The 18,392-nt window shown below is 41.9% G+C and overlaps 3 protein-coding genes across 8 annotated transcripts in view; 2 read left to right on the forward strand and 1 right to left on the reverse strand.

Moving 5' to 3' along the window:
• Positions 1-4,620: 4,620 nt before the first annotated feature.
• Positions 4,621-8,781, reverse strand: gjb9a (gap junction protein beta 9a). The gene is made up of 2 exons (XM_062522435.1): positions 8,657-8,781; positions 4,621-6,226 (listed from the first exon to the last, which is right to left on the reverse strand). The coding sequence occupies exon 2, from the start codon at positions 6,199-6,201 to the stop codon at positions 5,374-5,376; it is 828 nt and encodes a 275-aa protein (XP_062378419.1). The 5' UTR covers positions 6,202-6,226; positions 8,657-8,781; the 3' UTR covers positions 4,621-5,373.
• Positions 8,782-11,895: 3,114 nt separating this feature from the next.
• Positions 11,896-16,672, forward strand: ptp4a2a (protein tyrosine phosphatase 4A2a). The gene is made up of 8 exons (XM_062522436.1): positions 11,896-12,049; positions 13,163-13,239; positions 13,541-13,822; positions 13,969-14,168; positions 14,372-14,464; positions 14,983-15,113; positions 15,410-15,484; positions 15,747-16,672. The coding sequence occupies exons 4-8, from the start codon at positions 14,073-14,075 to the stop codon at positions 15,856-15,858; spliced, it is 507 nt and encodes a 168-aa protein (XP_062378420.1). The 5' UTR covers positions 11,896-12,049; positions 13,163-13,239; positions 13,541-13,822; positions 13,969-14,072; the 3' UTR covers positions 15,859-16,672.
• Positions 16,673-17,348: 676 nt separating this feature from the next.
• The window catches only part of ppp1r13ba (protein phosphatase 1, regulatory subunit 13Ba), a 49,737-nt gene continuing 48,693 nt past the window's right edge, over positions 17,349-18,392 (forward strand). For 3 of the 6 annotated variants that reach the window (XM_062522145.1, XM_062522146.1, XM_062522147.1), the window contains exon 1: positions 17,429-17,485. In XM_062522145.1, coding sequence (XP_062378129.1) covers positions 17,477-17,485 — 9 coding nt within the window. In that variant the 5' untranslated portion in view covers positions 17,429-17,476. Of the gene's footprint in view, positions 17,486-18,392 lie in introns of all 6 variants that reach the window. The other 3 variants (XM_062522148.1, XM_062522149.1, XM_062522150.1) reach the window with 2 other exon arrangements.

Consider the following 18,392-nt stretch of genomic DNA (forward strand, 5'->3'; position numbering starts at 1 on the left):
CCTTGCTTCAGCATTCAGTCTCTGCTGAGTCACAACAAAAGATAGAAAAGAAAGCTGTTAGGGGGGTAATTCATGTAGTTGACAAACAGCCAGAGCAGACAGCAACCTCTATAAGCCTTGATCTAATTACCGTTGAGGCCCAAGTGTTGAAGGCAGAGGAACATGTTAACGGTTCTTTGAAAATGAGCCCTGTCAATGAAGAATCGCCAGATTCCAATCAGACACTCGAGTCAGACAGTGGGGTGTATTTGACCAACCGTAGTCACACTAGTCAAGATGACTTTACTGTGGATGTAGACAGAACCTTAACAGACATAGAAATGGGCAGCACAAGCTCATTAAACCAGGTAGAAGAAATAACAGGAGATCAATCATGCAGAAAAGAGGAAACGACTGCAAAAACCTATAGAAACAAGGTTGTGATACAGTCCTCAGTAGTTGATCCAAAAGAAAGCAACAGGGGCTCATTTAAAAACCCACAGCACAGACCCCAGATTAACGATCCAGAGTCTTGGAAGAGTGAGGACAAAACCACTGTGATTAGGGATGATACAGATTCGCCTTTGCCCCTCTCCCCATCTAAACACATGGCCCGGGCCTCAAAAACGCTGCTGGACAGTGGTGACATGGATCCTTTTGTTGCCACAGACAGTTTTGTTTACTTGGCAGTGTCAGCCAAACCACAGGAGCTATCTACCACAGTGAAAGCAGTTCATAAGGAGGCACTGCCCTCCGTCGTCTCTACCAAGCCCTGTTTGAATCCTGACGAGTGCGATTTCCTCTCCACGGACAGCTTTGTGTACCTGGCAGCACCGGATTGCCACTTGATGGGCACCGAAGGCCACTCCATGTGCTCCGGCTCGAAGGACTCAGATTCTGACGAGGACAGCGGCTCGAGGGTGGACTGTGCAGCCGGGTCCACAGTCGGGGACAGTGACTGGGACTCTGACCTCTCCGACTCGGAGCCTGAGGGGTCATCGTCGGCCAAGCCCGGATGGGACCTCTGGGACGAACTGGAGCAGGAAGTGCTTCCGGGGCTGTTCGACGGGGACGAGCAGGAGCAAGAGCTGGAGAAGCTGTGCGGTGGGGCTTTGCTGCAGCAGCAGCAGCAGCAGCAGCAGCAACAGATTGGCTGGCAGGCTGGGCTGGCCAGCGAGGCTTCTGTGGCTGACGGAGACGCTCGGAAGGTTCTGGCAGTGTCGGCGAGCACAGAGGAGGAGGAAGAGATTCACACAGAGGTAAAGTCTGTACGCTAGCTGTCCATCTCACATAGCCAAAGATAGTCTAAAGCATGAGCATGAGTCACCTGCTCACCACAACACCCAACACATCAGCCAGTGTAATAAAACATTTCCATTTATTCCTCAGTGAAAGGCAATTTTTTTCAATAATTTTTTAAACAATACAGTGACAGTCACAGACCCAATTTTTCAATATACAGTACCTAGTATGTCTTCTCAACTAAGTTTTCTCAGATCTTAACCATAAATTGGAGACAAATTATACAGACTTTCCAAATGTCTCTAGTGTTTCTGTTTTATTTTGTTTGTCATGTATATCAATTTGTTTACCAAGTGCTTTTGACAGAGTCGTTCATTTTATATTATGCTTGTGAAACCTATCAATGAAGTTGTTGCTTTTAGTCATTTAGACACATTGCAATGCTGTATTTTTGAATCAGGAATCACATATATTGAGGAAATATGCCATTCAAATAATATCAAAAGCACAGTGAAAACATTCTAATGCAATATGCTATATTTATGCTATTTGGATTTATTATATATTTTGTATGATGTTGGCATAAATCTTGACTATTATGTCTGTGACGGGGTGAGTCAGATGAGCAGGATATATAAATATATATAGTCTATCAGTTCAGTAATGCTTTAGTAAATATTAATTTGCCGTGGATAGTTGACACAGCTCGCTCTGTGTGACCAATTTCCCAAAGGAAACTGCACTCTGCCTGTTTGTGTGAGTATACTGTAGATATGAGGGCTTACTGTTGAGATGCATCAGTGTGCGAATAAAGTGCAAAAAAACCATCAAGGCTTGAAGTCTGAAGTCTCCCGTCTCTGTTTGCATTTCCTTCCTTCCTTTCCAGTCGTTCTGTGCGCTACAGTAAATATACCGGTGAGCACCAACTGCATTTATGTGGCTTTGACACCTAACCTACTGCCAGATCATCATGCTCCATCCTACTCAGTAGCCTTTTCCGCCACAAGTGTCTGTCCATCTGCCGCATGGCCTAGAAATATAAAATATCTCATGTGTATTATATGGTGTGTGTGCGTGCGTGCGTGCGTGCGTGCGTGTGTGTGTGTGTGTGTGTGTGTGTGCGTGTGTGTGTGTGTGTGTGTGTGTGTGTGTGTGTTGGGCAACGTGAAGAGGCTGCCTATCTGTGGGGCTATTTCTGGTTAAATTAATTAGTTCAGTCCAAACGGGGCCAAATTTAATGCATTCCGTGCCAACTATGATACACAGGAGAGGGTTGCTCCGCCAAGTGACATGCTCTGATACGCCATGTTCTCCTATGTGCCTTATTGCTTTGGGGATGTTTTGCTTCACTGCCCCCCTTTTCCCGCCACTCCACAATAATCCATATTCCGTATTCCGTCCAACAAAAACTGACCTTCCATCTGGTTAATGCAGGGTGGGGGGGTTAGGTGGGTGTGTGCAAGTTTGAGAGAGAGAGAGAGAGAGAGAGAGAGAGAGAGAGAGAGAGAGAGAGAGAGAGTAGGTGTGTGTGCGATTATGTGTGTGTGTGTGTGTGTGTGTGTGTGTGTGTGTGTGTGTGTGAGAGAGTGTGTGAGTGAGTGTGTGTATGCGTATGTATGTGACTGCCTGCGTGCGTGTGTGTTGTAAGAGTTTGGGGGCATATCCTGGACTACTTGGCTGAAAACAAACTAATACCTAGCAGCATGCACACCTTGTAAACACTGTAAGGCAGGCTCGATAATATGCGAGCATGATATTCACAGGTTATATTTATTTGATGGTAGAGGTGTTGGATGTATATTTCACTGTTTTTTATTACAGGTTGGCTCATGTGTTCTCTCTTTCTCTCTCTGTCTGTCTCTCTGTGCCTCTTTGCGCCCTCTGTCTCTCAATAACTCTTTTTTTTCTCTGTTCTTCTCACTGTCTCTGTCTCTCAGCTCCTCTCTATTTCTGTTTGTCCGCCTGTGGATGTGTGTGTGTGTGTGTGCGTGTTTACTCGAGGATTCAGCATCTGTGGTGTGTGGTCTCTCTCTCTCTGTCTGTGTGTAAAGGATTTTACATTAGTTTACTGTATATCAGTGTGTGTGTGTGTGTGTGTGTGTGTGTGTGTGTGTGTGTGTGTGTGTGTGTGTGTTTGTATGCTTCTGCCCTGTGAGTGGTCTCTCATTCTCTGTTTTTATATACAGTATGTATGTGTGTGTGTGTGTGTGTGTGTGTGTGTGTGTATGTGAAGGATTTAGCATCTCTGCATGTGAGACTGCCTCAGTGTTTGTGTGTTTTTTTCTGTGATTGCATGTTATAATCACTATGTTTTTGTGAGTGCAGTAGTGTGTGTCAGTAAGTGTAGCTATGGTTATACATATATATATATATATATATATGTGTGTGTGTGTGTGTGTGTGTGTGTGTGTGTGTGATGAGCACACACTTGTTTGCACTGGGCATGTGTGGATGGAAGCAAGAGCAAGCGTGTGGGAGGGTGGTGGGTGGATGGATGAATCACTCACAGGAATATTTGCCCTGTTCCCTCTCTCTCTCTCTCTCTCTGGCCGATGCGATTTGAGCTCTGATGCCATGCCTGTTGATTCTCTATATGCCTGCTCCTCGCCAGTGCTTGAGCAGCGAATAGCACATTCGTATGTGATCATTTCAGTGACTCCAGCACAGTGCATTCACCTACCATCAGCCATTACCTTGGCAGTTAAAATAGACTTTGCTGGAGAATAAAATGAATTGATTAGTGTTTTTTTTTCTGCCATTAAGTGAAAAGAGGCAAGGCGCAAAATTGACTGAAAAGGTGTGTGAGAGTATGTGTGATGTGTGAGTGTAGGTGTGCGCAAACTGTGTGTGTGTGTGTCTGAATAAGTGAGTGTGTCTCTTTGTGTGTGTTTGCGTTGAGTGTCTGCATAAGTGTGTGTGTGTGTGTGTGTGTGTGTGTGTGTGTGTGTGTGTGTGTGTGTGTGTGTGTGTGTGTGTGTGTGTGTGTGTGTGTGTGTGTGTGTGTGTGTGTGTGATGAAAGAAGGAGACGTGGAGAGTAGGAGTGAAGTAAACGCTGGTAGCTGGAGGCGAAAGATCAAGAGGTGCAGCTTATGTAACATGTAAATGAAAGTGTCCTGGGCAGCATGTGCTGCAGAGTGTTATTTTTATACGTGTTTTAGGTGAGGAGCAGAATTGGTGTGGGCTGCATGGGAGGGGGGCTGAGGCTGTCTTAAACAAAGAGAGAGAGAGAGAGAGAGAGAGACAGTTTTTTTTTATCAAAAGAATCAATTTGTTTGAGGACATTTTCTGGCGGAGGATGCTACGATTTGGGTCGAGAGTACTGTATCTTGATAATCAATACAGATACTGTATTATAACACTGAGGATAAGCCATTAGGTATCCATAAGGGTCATACATATTAATGAGATACTAATTTATTCATATAGACTCTCAATGTATCCAAAAGCAGGTGTGCAAGACCATAACAAAAATACAGAATAAATGTAACGACAATGCAGAATTAACGCTAATTACCAGTGTAAAAGTGTTTCGTATTTAAATACTAATAATGCTATAAATAAATAAGTTTTCAAAAGAAAACAATTTAATTTTTCAACTGAAGTATATGGGCAAACTAACTCTAATATAAGGCAAACCTACAAATTCAGTTATAATTACTGTATGTATGCTATTATGAAATGAACTACACGTTTAGCCTTTGTGATCTTTCTGAATATATTCTGGGATTTAAGTGTCACAATAAAACAAAAAATGCTATGACTATATGTATTTTGTGATGTGTCTGTAAAAATATCACATCGGATTCCTCTGAGTGCAGATGTTATCATTGTAAACACAGCATACATAACATAAAATATAAAAAAACAGGAACAAGAAACAGTGCTTTGCAGGGGACAGAGTAATCACAGATATACAGTGAAAAAAACATACATAACATACACAACATGTCACTTAGATATGTTAGATGTAAAGTTAAACATTTACAGAAGCAACCTTAAACCTATTTGACATTTTTGAACCACTTTTCCCTGTATTTTTAGAGCAGAGTTACAACTCAACATGTAAACATTACAGTTGTAAGGTGTGTGTCTAAGCTTGTCTCCAGTCCTCAAGCCACCTTTAAGAGATATGTCAGTGCCAAGTCTAGAGTCTACACTTTAGAGGTGGCCATTTCCTCTTTCTTCTCCTTACTGAGGTTCTGGGTGCTGGTCAGCGTGGGGTCAACCCACTGTGATCGGTAATGTGACCGGTACTGTGATCGGGGCGGCGCCAGGTTAGTCAGCTCGTGATTCTGAGCGAAAACCTCCCTCTCGTGACTGACCCGCACCCTGAAAGCTTTATGCAGTCGTTTGCAGATCAGATAGAGCATCTCGATGATGCACATGAAGATGCACACAGCCGAGGTCACCACCATGAAGATGGTGAAGATCTTCTTCTCGGTGGGCCGGGAGATGTAGCAGTCCACCGTGTTGGGGCACGGCTCCAGGCTGCATTTGGTGAGCCGGGGCATGTCGTAGCCCTCGTAGATGTGGTACAGGATGTAGAGGAAGCCCGCGTCCAGACCGGCCTTGAAGATGAGGCTGAGCAGGTAGGTCCACCACAGGCCGCCGCGCTTCTTCCCTGGGTTGGAGTAGAGGTGCGTGCCGTCCGCGTGGGTCTTGGTGTACTTCATGTCCTTCTCCTCGCGGAACTTGACGTGCGCCATCACCATGAACGACGGGCAGGTGACGAAGATGAGCTGCAGGGCCCACAGGCGGATGTGGGAGATGGGGAAGACGCTGTCGTAGCAGATGTTGGTGCAGCCGGGCTGGCGAGTGTTGCAGACGAAGTCCTTGTTCTCGTCACCCCACACCCGCTGGGCGGCCACCACGAAGACCATGACGCGGAAGACGAGCACCATGGAGAGCCAGACGCGGCCAAAGGCGGTGGAGTACTTGTTGACCCCGCTGAGGAGGCTCTCCAACGCAGACCAGTTCATGCTGGCCGGACGTCAGTGCACCTGTCTATGCATTCACACCAGAACACAACACACCAATGGCTGTTAAGTCGCTGTACACAGACAATAGGGAAACAGCTACCACCACCATATGCATACTGTGTCTGCAAAAATACTGTATTTTGCTAACTTTTCTGGTGATGATCAATCATGCATATCATTTGATGATCAATTCTGATATTCTGATATCTGATAGTTTACTTTTAGGATTGAAAGAGAGCCAACTGAGACCTTGGAGTCTTCATAAAAAGCATGTGTGGATAATACACATTTACAGGAGAGAATGGAATGGAAGGAAAGCACAAAATTGACCACATAAGATGTGCAAAAGTACGTCACTGGGGAGCTTAAAGGTTTGACAGATTTGCGTGTCCTAAAGGGCAAATCTGGAGTGAGCCCTGATTGAAACTGCCCAACCTCACCTTTTGATTTGGCTCTTTTGTGTTTTCCCAGCAGCTTAAAGTTCCCTATTCTGATCAGTTCAAACACCTGTTGGTGTGGTCAGCTGTTGAGGTCATAGACCGCAAATATTTACAGAACAAGACCATAGGGTATTCATAGTTTGTAATGTGGCTTAATTGTATCAAGCTTTCTGATAATACCACACAAATATAAGTTGTTTGTCAAATGGGATATGGATAAATAAAGGATGAATCAAACATGTAATGGTAACAGAAGGTTAATATTATGGAACTTGGAGTTGAAAATCATAATTTCTACGTAAAACGTTGCACTTGGTATTATGTAAAGGGGGTGGAAATGCTGACATCTCTATCCTCTCTATAGTCATCACCGCATGATGTGCAGTGCATTTGAATCACATCTCTCAGTGATTTGACTAGCAAATTAACAATCCTGCCCATGCCAGTTTTGTATCCCAAAGGGAATCTAATACCTGAAGCATATTTTAGTTTATCAACAAAGAAAACAAAGAATGTTTCATTAATCATACTCTTCAACAGACTACTGCCAGTCAAAAGAGTGGACACACCTTCACATTCATAGAACTAAACATAACTTAATTAATCTACTGTTAACTGTAGAACAAAAAAGGGTCAACAAATCCAAATGTTTTATATTTTGGCTCTTCAATGAAGATCATTTCTGCTGTGTTGGAAACTCTCATAATCATACATTGCCATTCTCTCAGTCAACTTAAGTTAAACACTGGGAATGATTTCCAGCCCTGAAGGAGTTCTCATACATGTTAAGCACTCATCAGCTGCTGTTTCCTTCACTCATGTTAATGGAGAAACATTCTAGATGGCTATCTCATGCTTATGATGACCTGAAAAACAGCTATGAAGGTAAACATACTCCTTCGATTGTTTTCTTTGTTGAAAATAAGTTTCATATTAGATTCTTCAAAATAGCCATTTTTACAATATTTGATTACTACATAAATCCATGTATACTAAGCCCTTGTTTTCAGTTTTCAGTTTTGTTCTACATGGGAAAGACAGTCAGAAAATAAAAGACCCATAAATGTGATAGGTGAGTCCAAACCTTCGACTGGTAGCACTGCACTACAGTATATGTATTTATTCATGTAAGATTGGAGGATTTCCTTCAATGACTACACTTCACAACAGACACTCCACCCATGTCCATATGCTGCACATGTGTATACCAGTATCAGGCATTGATCAAGGTAAACATTGTATATTGATTCACCCACAACAAAATGATGGGGAAATTATGGGAGATGACAACAGCTTCAAAAATGATGTGACCATGTAGATGAGAACATCAGAGAAACATCAAATCAAATAGTCAGGGATTATCATGCTATTCCAGATAAGACTTGATTGCATTTTAATCTGCGTAAGCTTTGCTGCGTTAGCATTATACCTGATAGCCAGGGTTCAGTGTGAAAAGAGAGTCCTTTTTTCAAAGTAATCATATCCTCATATGTGTACAATTTAGTCTGTTAAGGAGCAAATCAACGTGGGTTTGAAGTAAGACTGAACTCAAAATGTACACTGTTTAAAACCACCATGTCTGATACTCTGAATTTAAAATTCTGTTAGACTAAAATCTCAAAAAGGTTGAAGATATATAATGGCTGGGTTTTGTGGCTAAAAGAAAGCGATACTGCGCTCTACGCCCTACCGAATTAGAACAGGTTTTAAACTACTGGAAAAGCTACTAGGAAATAAGGTTTTAAAGCAATGAGTACATGATGCTGAATAAGCAGGGGGAAAAATGTTAAACATTAATTTGACTGGTCATGTCCATGAAGTCTGAGTCAACATAGTCCCCCTATTTTGAGTAGATGCCAGACGGACCATTTCGGCATGAGTCAGAACATAGCCCTTGTCTGAAAAGACGCTTCACCACTCTGTTAGAACATGTTCCTTCATTTTCATTTTTCAAGATCATTTTGTGGATCTTGGACAACATTTTTTTAAAACACAGATAATGAAACTGATCTTACCTGATTAGAGAACTCCTGTCTCAATAGAAGTCACTAAGAAAGACAAGGACCGGAGCCCGAAAAACAAAAAGAAATGAACCACAGTGTGAGCTTCGCTTAAAAAATCCTGCCAAACCTGATCTAGGCCTCCTGGAAAAAAAAAAAAAACCTGGGCGTGTTTGCAAAGGCCAGGCCCAGGTGTGTGCTTAGTGCTGTCTGGCTGTGGGGTATATGTCATCCCACTATGGATAGTTGTGAGGGTGTGGGAGGTGTCGCTTATTCATGAGGTGTACTTTTACATGGGCTCGCAAAGCTTGGAAGTGAAACGGGACCTCTTCCTGCAACATGAGGAAACAGCTTCTTCACAGGTATGGCCATGGCCACACCCAGAAGAGCAAGCACACACATGGGTGTGTGTGCATGCATAGACACACACACACACACACACACACACACACACACACACACACACACACACACACACACACACACACACACACACACACACACACACACACACAGACACACACACAGACACAGGCAATGGGGAAGGTTTAACATATACAGTGCCTATAGAAAGTTATCATACCCTTTTGAAATAGTTCCTTTTTTTGTCTTACAGCCTGAAATCAAAACCCATTTTAAAAAAAATCTTTTCCAGTTTTATTTACAAATGTAGCTGTACAACATCAAAATAATGAAACAAAAGTCAACAGTTCTGAAAATTAATAAAAAATTAAAAACTAGAATAACAGGGTTGGGAAAGTCATCATACCCCTGACTTAATACTTTGTAAAGCTTCCTTTTGCTTTCATTACAGCCATCAATCTGTTTGGATATGTCTCTATTATAGCTTTGCACACCTAGACAGGGGAATATTTGCCCAATTTTCCGTGCAGAATTGTTAAAATTTAGTCAAATTCTGTAGGGAATGGCGATGGACTGCTCTCTTCAAGTCAATCCACATATTTTCTATAGGATTTAAGTCAGGGCTCTGACTTTGCCACTCAAGGATATTCACCATCCTATCCTTAAGCCACTGCTTTGTTCTTTTGGCAGTATGTTTAGGATTTTTGTCGTGTTGGAAGGCGAATGACCTCCCCATCCTCAGCTGTTTAGGAGAGGGACGCAGGTTTTCCTCAAGAATTTTGGTGTACTTGGCAGCATCCGTTTTCCCTTCTATCCTGACCAATTGCCCAGTCCCCGCTGAAGAGAAACATCCCCAAAACATAATGTTGCCCCCACCATGCTTCAAAGTAGGTATGGTGTGTTTTGGGTGTGTTTGGGTGTGTATACTGTGTTTGGTTAGCGCCTGGAGCTCAGTCCAAAAACTTCAATCTTAGTCTCCAAAAAGTTCGATCTTAGTCTCATCTGACCATATAAGCTTTTTCCACATGGTAGCAGAATATTCCAGATGTGTTTTTGCACTGAACTCCAAGCGCAATGTTTGGCGAAAACCAACACAGTACACCACCCAAAACACACCATACCTAGTGTGAAGCATGGTGGGGGCAACATTATGTTGTGGGGATGTTTCTTTTCAGCGGGAACTGGGCAATTGGTCAGGATAGAAGGGAAAATGGATGCTGCCAAGTACACCCACATTCTTAAGGAAAACCTGCGTCCCTCTCCTAGACAGCTGAGGATGGGGAGGTCATTCGCCTTCCAACACGACAATAATCCTAAACATACTGCCAAAAGAACAAAGCAGTGGCTTAAGGATAGGATGGTGAATATCCTTGAGTGGCAAAGTCAGAGCCCTGACTTAAATCCTATAGAAAATATGTGGATTGACTTGAAGAGAGCAGTCCATCGCCATTCCCTATAGAATTTGACTAAATTTTAACATTTCTGTACGGAAAATTGGGCAAATATTCCCCTATCTAGGTGTGCAAAGCTATAATAGAGACATATCCAAACAGATTGATGGCTGTAATGAAAGCAAAAGGAAGCTTTACAAAGTATTAAGTCAGGGGTATGATGACTTTTCCAACCCTGTTATTCTAGTTTTTCATTTTTTATTAATTTTCAGAACTGTTTACTTTTTTTTCATTATTTTGATGTTGTACAGCTAAATTTGTTAATAAAACTGGAAAAGATTTTTTTTTAAATGGGTTTTGATTTCAGGCTGTAAGACAAAAAAAGTAACTATTTCAAAAGGGTATGATAACTTTCTATAGGCACTGTACCTTTGACAACCATTAACCAAGTGTAGGCCTATGGAGACATCTGCACACATCAAAATGAAGGGGCAATGCTCTTCCAACAGAGTTTTCTTTTTTTTCTTTCTTTTTTTTACTATTTAAATAGGTTAAGACAAGTGTGATAGTTTTGAAAAAGTTGTTGTGTTTTTACCAGCTACTACTTATTTACTCCCTAGCTTGAGATGCTGCAACCAACAGGGATGGGCAGTATGTTTTCAGGTGACGAAGTGACTTTGAGAAACAGAGATCTATGTGAAAAATAGCCAGAGTTTTCCTTTAAGGCAAGGGGTGTTTGCCTATCACGCACACACATAAGCCTGTGCACAGCTACGTACATAGCTACCATTACACTCAACACCAACTCATCTTCAACTGAGTTTGAGGCTGCACTATGCAGTTGCACAACTGAAAAAAAGTTGACTTTGTGTGGGTGGGCAAGACACATTGCTTAGGTGGGCCCACCCTGGCCCCTGCCTAGAGCAAGCCCTGGATCAGATTATCATGATGATGTAGATAGTTACAATTCAGTCTGTAATAGGTATGCATCCCATTCCAGTGTCATATGTTGCCTGTAAATACCAGGCATTTACTGATAATACATCTAATTAACAATTAACATAATAATTAATGTTGAATTAGGCCTATAGTCATTAGTCATTATTAGGCTAATTAACATGTCATTAACCAAGTAGGCCTAAGGGTGAGTAAGAAATGTGATGGGTAAGAACAGATCCCATTCCTGTTGGATGACAGTGGCAAAATAATAAAATAAACAGCCTAATTAACTTTTTTTGCGTTGCGTTGTTACACCTCAATCTTTATTTATTTATTTATTTACTATTTTGTATTCTCATTGCCACCATACGATGGAGACACAGTACCGTTTATAAGCTGTTGTAACCAGATAATGTTGCATTTGTTTTGTCATGTCGAATTAGTTTTAATTATATGGAATATTTATATTGTTTAAATATTGTTTTGAGCAAACGATAGCTTTTTAAATTATTATTATTTCCATTTGATACATCTTTGCCGAATGTTCGACGTACTGAACGATGACGTGACGTGGTATACTGCCCTAGTAACCCCGGTTTTGTTGGCTACACGCTGGTGAACAAACGGATAATGTAGCTGGCTACCTTGCTAGCAACTGCTAGTAATCCGTTCCCAACTGGATTAACTCGGTATTCTCATGTACCGGCTGTTCTTCGTAAGTATACTCGTTTTACATGAATTGTTTCGATTTAACATCTAAAACGCGCAACGGGTTCTTTCGGCGATGACTTTTAGAATCGACCGGCTAGCGAGACCGTTCAATTGAGTTATATGGCTAGCACACTAGCATTACACCTCGACAGCTTTCAAGAAGCATTTTGATGATCATGATTACAACGTGTCATTCCTTCTGTCAGCGTGCGTCCCGCAGGGATAGATAACAGAAGTAATGAAAGGGTGTGATATCCATCAGCACAGAACTGTCTGCTGACAAGATTGATTTGGTGTGTGACTGGAGGTAAACAAAACGAAATTATGCTAGCCGGGTAGCTAATGTTAGCTAGCTGGTAAATGTCATTAGGTAGGTCAGAGTAAATTACTCCTCGCAACACAATGGTTTACGTTAGCTGCCAGCTAACCTGCGAGCCAACATTAGCCAACAACGTTGGCTTTGGGCTTACAAAAATCATTCATCATTTCCATGAAACGTCGATAAATCAATACTCAGGCAGGCAACTCTATCTGTTGCCTCTTTAACGTGGGACAAATGCCCCTGGACCAATGGATGTAGTATAACGTTAACATTGTTCACAACATAGACTGTGTTGTGAACCGAGATTGGTTTTGCTAGCGGACCGGTTGATGTTTCAGAAGATATGCCTTTAAATGGTCTTCACATGCAAGCTAGGTTGTTAGCTAGCCAACAACAGCGGCTACTCTTTTAATGACGGAACCACATGATTCCTGTGTAGATTGCTGTAGTTGAAGTGTCCTGGTTCACAAGGTAACCAAAACAAACACCACAGGTAGGTAACGTAACATGGTAACGTTAGCTGGCTAGGTTGAGTTAGCCAGGTAAATCAGGCCTTTTCGGAGTCAAGAGGATTTTCCGAGGTTCACTGATCTTGCTGTTGTGGGAAAATATTGGATGTATGACGTCTGGCTAAATTGTGAGCAGGAGCGGTTACTTACTCGTTACTTATTCATTCTGTCGTTTACCTTACCATACCCCGCAAATGTACAATTCAATCATGTAACGTTTGTGCTGTTGTTTTGTTCATACGTCACATTTGGATGTGCTGAAAAAGGTTGCCTCTCTTTTTTCCAGATGCCAAGTGGAGACAGAATCTAATGGTGTGGATAGAATGCGGAATTCTTACAGAGTTTTCTTTACACCTGATGAAAGTAAGTATGTTTTAGCTAATGCACGCGCCATACCATCTTGTGGCGTACAACATTCAGACAACAGACGAGAGACAGAAACCATGGCAACGTTCTGTTTTCACACGTAGTCTTTGGCAGTTTTATCGAAGTGTGTAGATCCAGTAGCGAGAACGTGTTTGTCATACAATGTGTTTAGTAGTTTGGCTCGAGCCTTTGGTGTAAAGTATTATCCTTAAAAAGTATGAAAGAGTAATAATATGCTGAACATTACTCATACACTCACGTAATGCTCTTTTCTGTGTTTGTGTTGCCATGGTTACAGGCTGTACATTTATGGCGTTTGTGAGTGTTAGTGGAGACTTCTGCCAGGCCCAGCACCTGGTCATTGTGGACAAGTGAAGAGAGTGGCCTGCCCTATGAGGACAACACTGCCGCGTCGCCCCGCTAGTACACAGCACTCCAGCGGAGAGGCTGCTTTACCCACAGTCCCAAGTGTATGCCGTGGCTTGAGCCAATCCAGCCATTAGAAAGCCATCACTTTGTTTTTGTTTTTGTTTTTTACTCTCTCAAAACGCCAACAACTCACCACACCCTTCTGAATGGGGTAATTTGAAATCGGAAGTCAGAAGGAGAGCCCGCCTTCTTCTAATTTTTTTTTTTTTTTGCATTTCCTTTTTTTTTTCTAAATAAGAGAATTGGTTTATTGTAATTTTTGTCATTTTTATACTGCCTTTTTCAAATATCCCTTAGGCTGACTTGATCTCTCTCCCTCCCGTTACCGCAATCAAGTTCTTCGATCCGGTTTTTGAAAGGTAGTCTCCTCAGAATCGTTTTCTCCCCTCCAGTCTGTCAACATGAACCGTCCGGCCCCTGTCGAGATCTCCTACGAGTGCATGAGGTTCCTCATCACGCACAATCCTACCAACTCCCAGCTCACCAAGTTCACTGAGGTAAAAACAACTGAGTTGCTACTTGTGTGGTTGCTGAGTGTATGGGTATAATGACATATCAAGTATCAAGTCAAGCTGTAAAAGTCAAGAGAATTTTCCTACATTGTGAACATCCAATATTGTGCCACATGGTACTCTGTGTATTCTTGAATGATGAAGAATGTACAGTAATATTCTAAAGGCTTATGCTACTCCCTCCCTAGGAACTGAAGGCATTCGGGGTGCAAACCCTTGTCCGTGTGTGTGAGGCCACCTATGATAAGGCACCAGTGGAGAAGGAGGGTATTGAAGTTCTGGTAAGCTAATTAACTTTTTTCAGTCTCACAAAACGCTCTCGGGTGTGAAAAACATCTCTCATCCTCTTATTGCAACTGACTGTTTTCCTGAGCAAACAGTGTACAGATTACCCTATTCTTTCATGTCTGTTGGCAGTTTGGTATGTTTGAAAATGTAGTCAAACTTAATTTTGCCAACAGAATATAATCTATTAAAAACTGTCTGTTTTTACCTTGTGCTATATTGGCATTATGGGTCATTCAGTAACTACTACAAAGGTCATTTGATCATTCAATGTATTTGAATAGTGCATACTGGTAGATGATACAGTACATCTACATAAATTTAATAGTTACTGTTCCTTTGAAGGATAGAAGCAACAGCCTGACATTGCTCTTGAAGTAATGTGAGCTATGATTCGTACCAGGGAAAATATCCATTCTGTTTTACATGGTCTGTGTGGAGATATGTGGAATTTTAAGGCTTTTGGTATTGTGGTCTCAATGCTTTTGTATTGTGTTTTTTCCCCCTGTTTTAGCACTGGCCTTTTGATGATGGTTCATCTCCCCCTGACCAGATTGTTGATGACTGGCTCAACCTCCTGAAATGCAAATTCAAAGAGGAACCAGGCAGCTGCATTGCAGTGCACTGTGTTGCAGGATTAGGGAGGTAAGCTTTCTTGTGGTGGCAAAACCTTGGCATTTTAAACTTAAATCTGTCATAATTAGTTACCATTGTAGCTTACCAAGCTCCCAAAGAGCACACATATATTTGAGGGTGTGAAGAGTATTTTAATATAACTCAAAAGTGCATAATTGCTGGTGATATCATATTGATTGTTTGAGATGTTAAAAACAATATTGATTGTTGTTTTTAGTAGCTTGGGTTATTTATTTAAGAGCTTGCTGTCCTCCATGGACTAACTGTTGTGCGATTGATTTGTAAGCACTTGTTTCTCCCTCCAGAGCTCCTGTTTTAGTGGCCATAGCCCTGATTGAGTGTGGAATGATGTACGAGGATGCAGTCCAGTTTATACGAGAGTAAGTCCACTCTGCTGCCATCATTTTATGTGGGTTGTGTTGTGAATGGTCTAGTGCATCCATAAAGCTTCAGTCATGTTTGAGGAAGTACTTTTTAAAGATGTGACAACAAGCCTTTGCATTGGAACAGATCGGGTAAATCTGTCCTCCTCAGAGGGTGCTTTAAGTAGTTCTGATGTGAGCATTCTTATGTAAAATGGTAGGGTCAGTCCCTTCTAGATGCAGCGCAACTTCTTGAACTCGTCTTGTCATTCTTTTTCAGGAAGAGGCGAGGGGCTTTCAACTCAAAGCAACTACTCTACCTTGAAAAGTACAAACCCAAGATGCGTCTCCGCTTCAAAGATGCCAACGGTCAAAATTGTTGCATTCAGTAGGAGACTCGTCTGTGAATAAGAGCAACAAAAACAAACAAACAAACAAAAAGCTACAAAAAGCCTACAAAACGAGTGTTAGCGTAAAAAGTGTAGACTGTAAGACAGTTTGAAATTGATCACAGAAATGAGCAACGCATTAACTGATTGATAAAATCCATGCACAAAAGGAAGGTGAAGATCCATTTTTTAACCAGCATACAGAATGACCATGTATGAGGTCTGCAAAGGACACAAATGTCAAATTTGGGAAGAGGGCCACCTTTGCAGATCAATAAGGGGGGGGGCAGTAACACACCAATGTGCACGTGTGTGTTTTTATTTTAAATGACACAGCCTTCAATAAGAAGTTAATTGTCAGTACAAGGGTTTTCCCAGAAGGTTGTGAATTTTGGTGTGTAGTATGTAAACCTGTACCCATGCTATAAATGACGCAAACAAGTGATTGTGACGGTTGTGATCACATGTCCTTATTTGACACAAGATTCACATGTGGTTTACATTTAGGTGCTTCTCTGCAGATGTAAACAGGTACCATACACTAAGCTTAGGTGTGCACAGACACAAATCACCACACGGGTCACCACTTCACGTGTAGGACTCCTACCTGCAGCTGTCTGTTTAAACCTGCGAGTGTTTTTAATCCTTCCTGTTAGTGAAAGTGTGCATACAAACATTCCAGATATCTATTGAGAAACCAGCTTGAAAAGATGGCTGAAAAATAAACAAGCAAGAAAGACATTGTTGATGATCGATCCAATAGTAAAGGCTCCCACATTTGATTTTTAAATGTTGAAATAAACTTCCTATGATTGCATATTATGTGGTTGTGTAATTATTTTTTAATGGGTATCAAAAAAATACACACACACACACACACATACATACACACACACATATATTTATAAATAGGAGTTTGAAGAGTATACACACGTGTGTATAAAAACGTTAAGTGTTTATAATTAAACCTAAATTTAGTTGTTGTAGGCTAACAACTGACCAGAATAGAATGCTACCATCGTATTGAAAGAATGGAGGGAAGTCATTTTTATTTATTTATTTACTAATCTCAGCGGTCAGATTGTGATTTTGGGACATTTGGTGCCGAGTTTAGATTTAAGTTGCTTGGCCTATCTGTAATTGACTTTTCCCAGTGGGGTGTCTAGTTCCATCCCACAACCGGATTGAATGACGAAAAGAGAGAGTCTGACAAGCGTGTTTGCGGCTCCTACTGGTGCTGGCGGAAAGCTTAACCTCCAAGCAAGAAAGCGGTAACTTCTTGGAAAAACTTAATTAAAAGGGTCCTGTATTTCGTTGGTTATTTCACGGTGAGAAACTGATCAGAGATTTTTTTTTTAAATCATTGGTGGTGTTTTTTTTTTCAACTTGCTGTCGACTATCGGAGGAGCCTTGCGCAAATGCCTTCTGTAGGCTACTGATGTTCTGACGTGCGCGGGACTGACCCACTTCGTCCCTGGCTTGTTCACGGGACGGGACCGAGCGGTATATGGTGAATCCAGAGACCGCAGGACTCACTAGAGGCTAACTTTGATCAACAACAGCGTCTGATCCTAGAAGAAACCCACGTCCGGTTTGAACTGGGCAACATTAGCCTGCAGTCATGATGCCGGTAAGTTTTTCTCTAGCGTGTCAGACAGTGATTGCAGCAGCATCGGGCTGTCAGATTCGGTGATTTGGTAGTTAGCCAGCTAATGTAATGTTCGCTAGCTTGAAGGCTAGCCACATTCAACAATTCATCCTGGCTAGCATTGTTTTTACCTCTGAAAAATACTTTCAGCTCATTATTTCGTCAGATGCCTGTAGTCGACGTCCCATTTGTGTCGTGCTCGGATGTGATTCCATCATGAGACTGTGTCAAACTGAATAGCACCAGTGCTCAATGTCGTCTTGAGCCAGTTGTGATAGTTACAGAAGAGTGAAAGAATGCAGCTTCTGAGTACTGTGCTGTGCATGTTATCACTCAGTGCATTGTCCTTCATGCCGTCAGCTGTAAAGCATATCAACAGCACTATACGTCTGACTACTCTGTCTGTGTTTATACTGTCACCATTCTGTCTCAAATAAACCAAATGTTTTGACATTGTAATACAGCCTGACGAGATCAATAACAATTCGTCAACCTCTTTCCCCTAGACTAACCTTACTGGTAACCACTAACTTATAATATTTTTGGGGTGGGTGGGTGAAGTGTATCATTCCTCTGGACTCTGGAGTGCTGAACGTAGGCACACTTTTTGGTAAGAGCTTTCTCTCTCCCATGCATCTTGATAAGTGATTGTCGAACATGCAATAGTGACCTGTTGGTTAGTCAGATCCTGGACTCCTCACCCTGCCTGCCTCAGACACGGATGTCCTTCTGCCCTCTTGACTTCTGTTAACCAGCTTTTGCGCATTGTCCTATTTTTTGTCGGCTATTATTAGGGACACTGTAAGTGTAGAGAGCACAGAATTGCATAACTGACTTGGAAACACTTCTGAATCACCTGTACACACAGCCTCCTATATAAAACCAATGT

The sequence above is a fragment of the Sardina pilchardus genome, chromosome 20 (assembly GCF_963854185.1).
Source record: "Sardina pilchardus chromosome 20, fSarPil1.1, whole genome shotgun sequence".
Lineage (NCBI taxonomy): Eukaryota > Metazoa > Chordata > Actinopteri > Clupeiformes > Clupeidae > Sardina > Sardina pilchardus.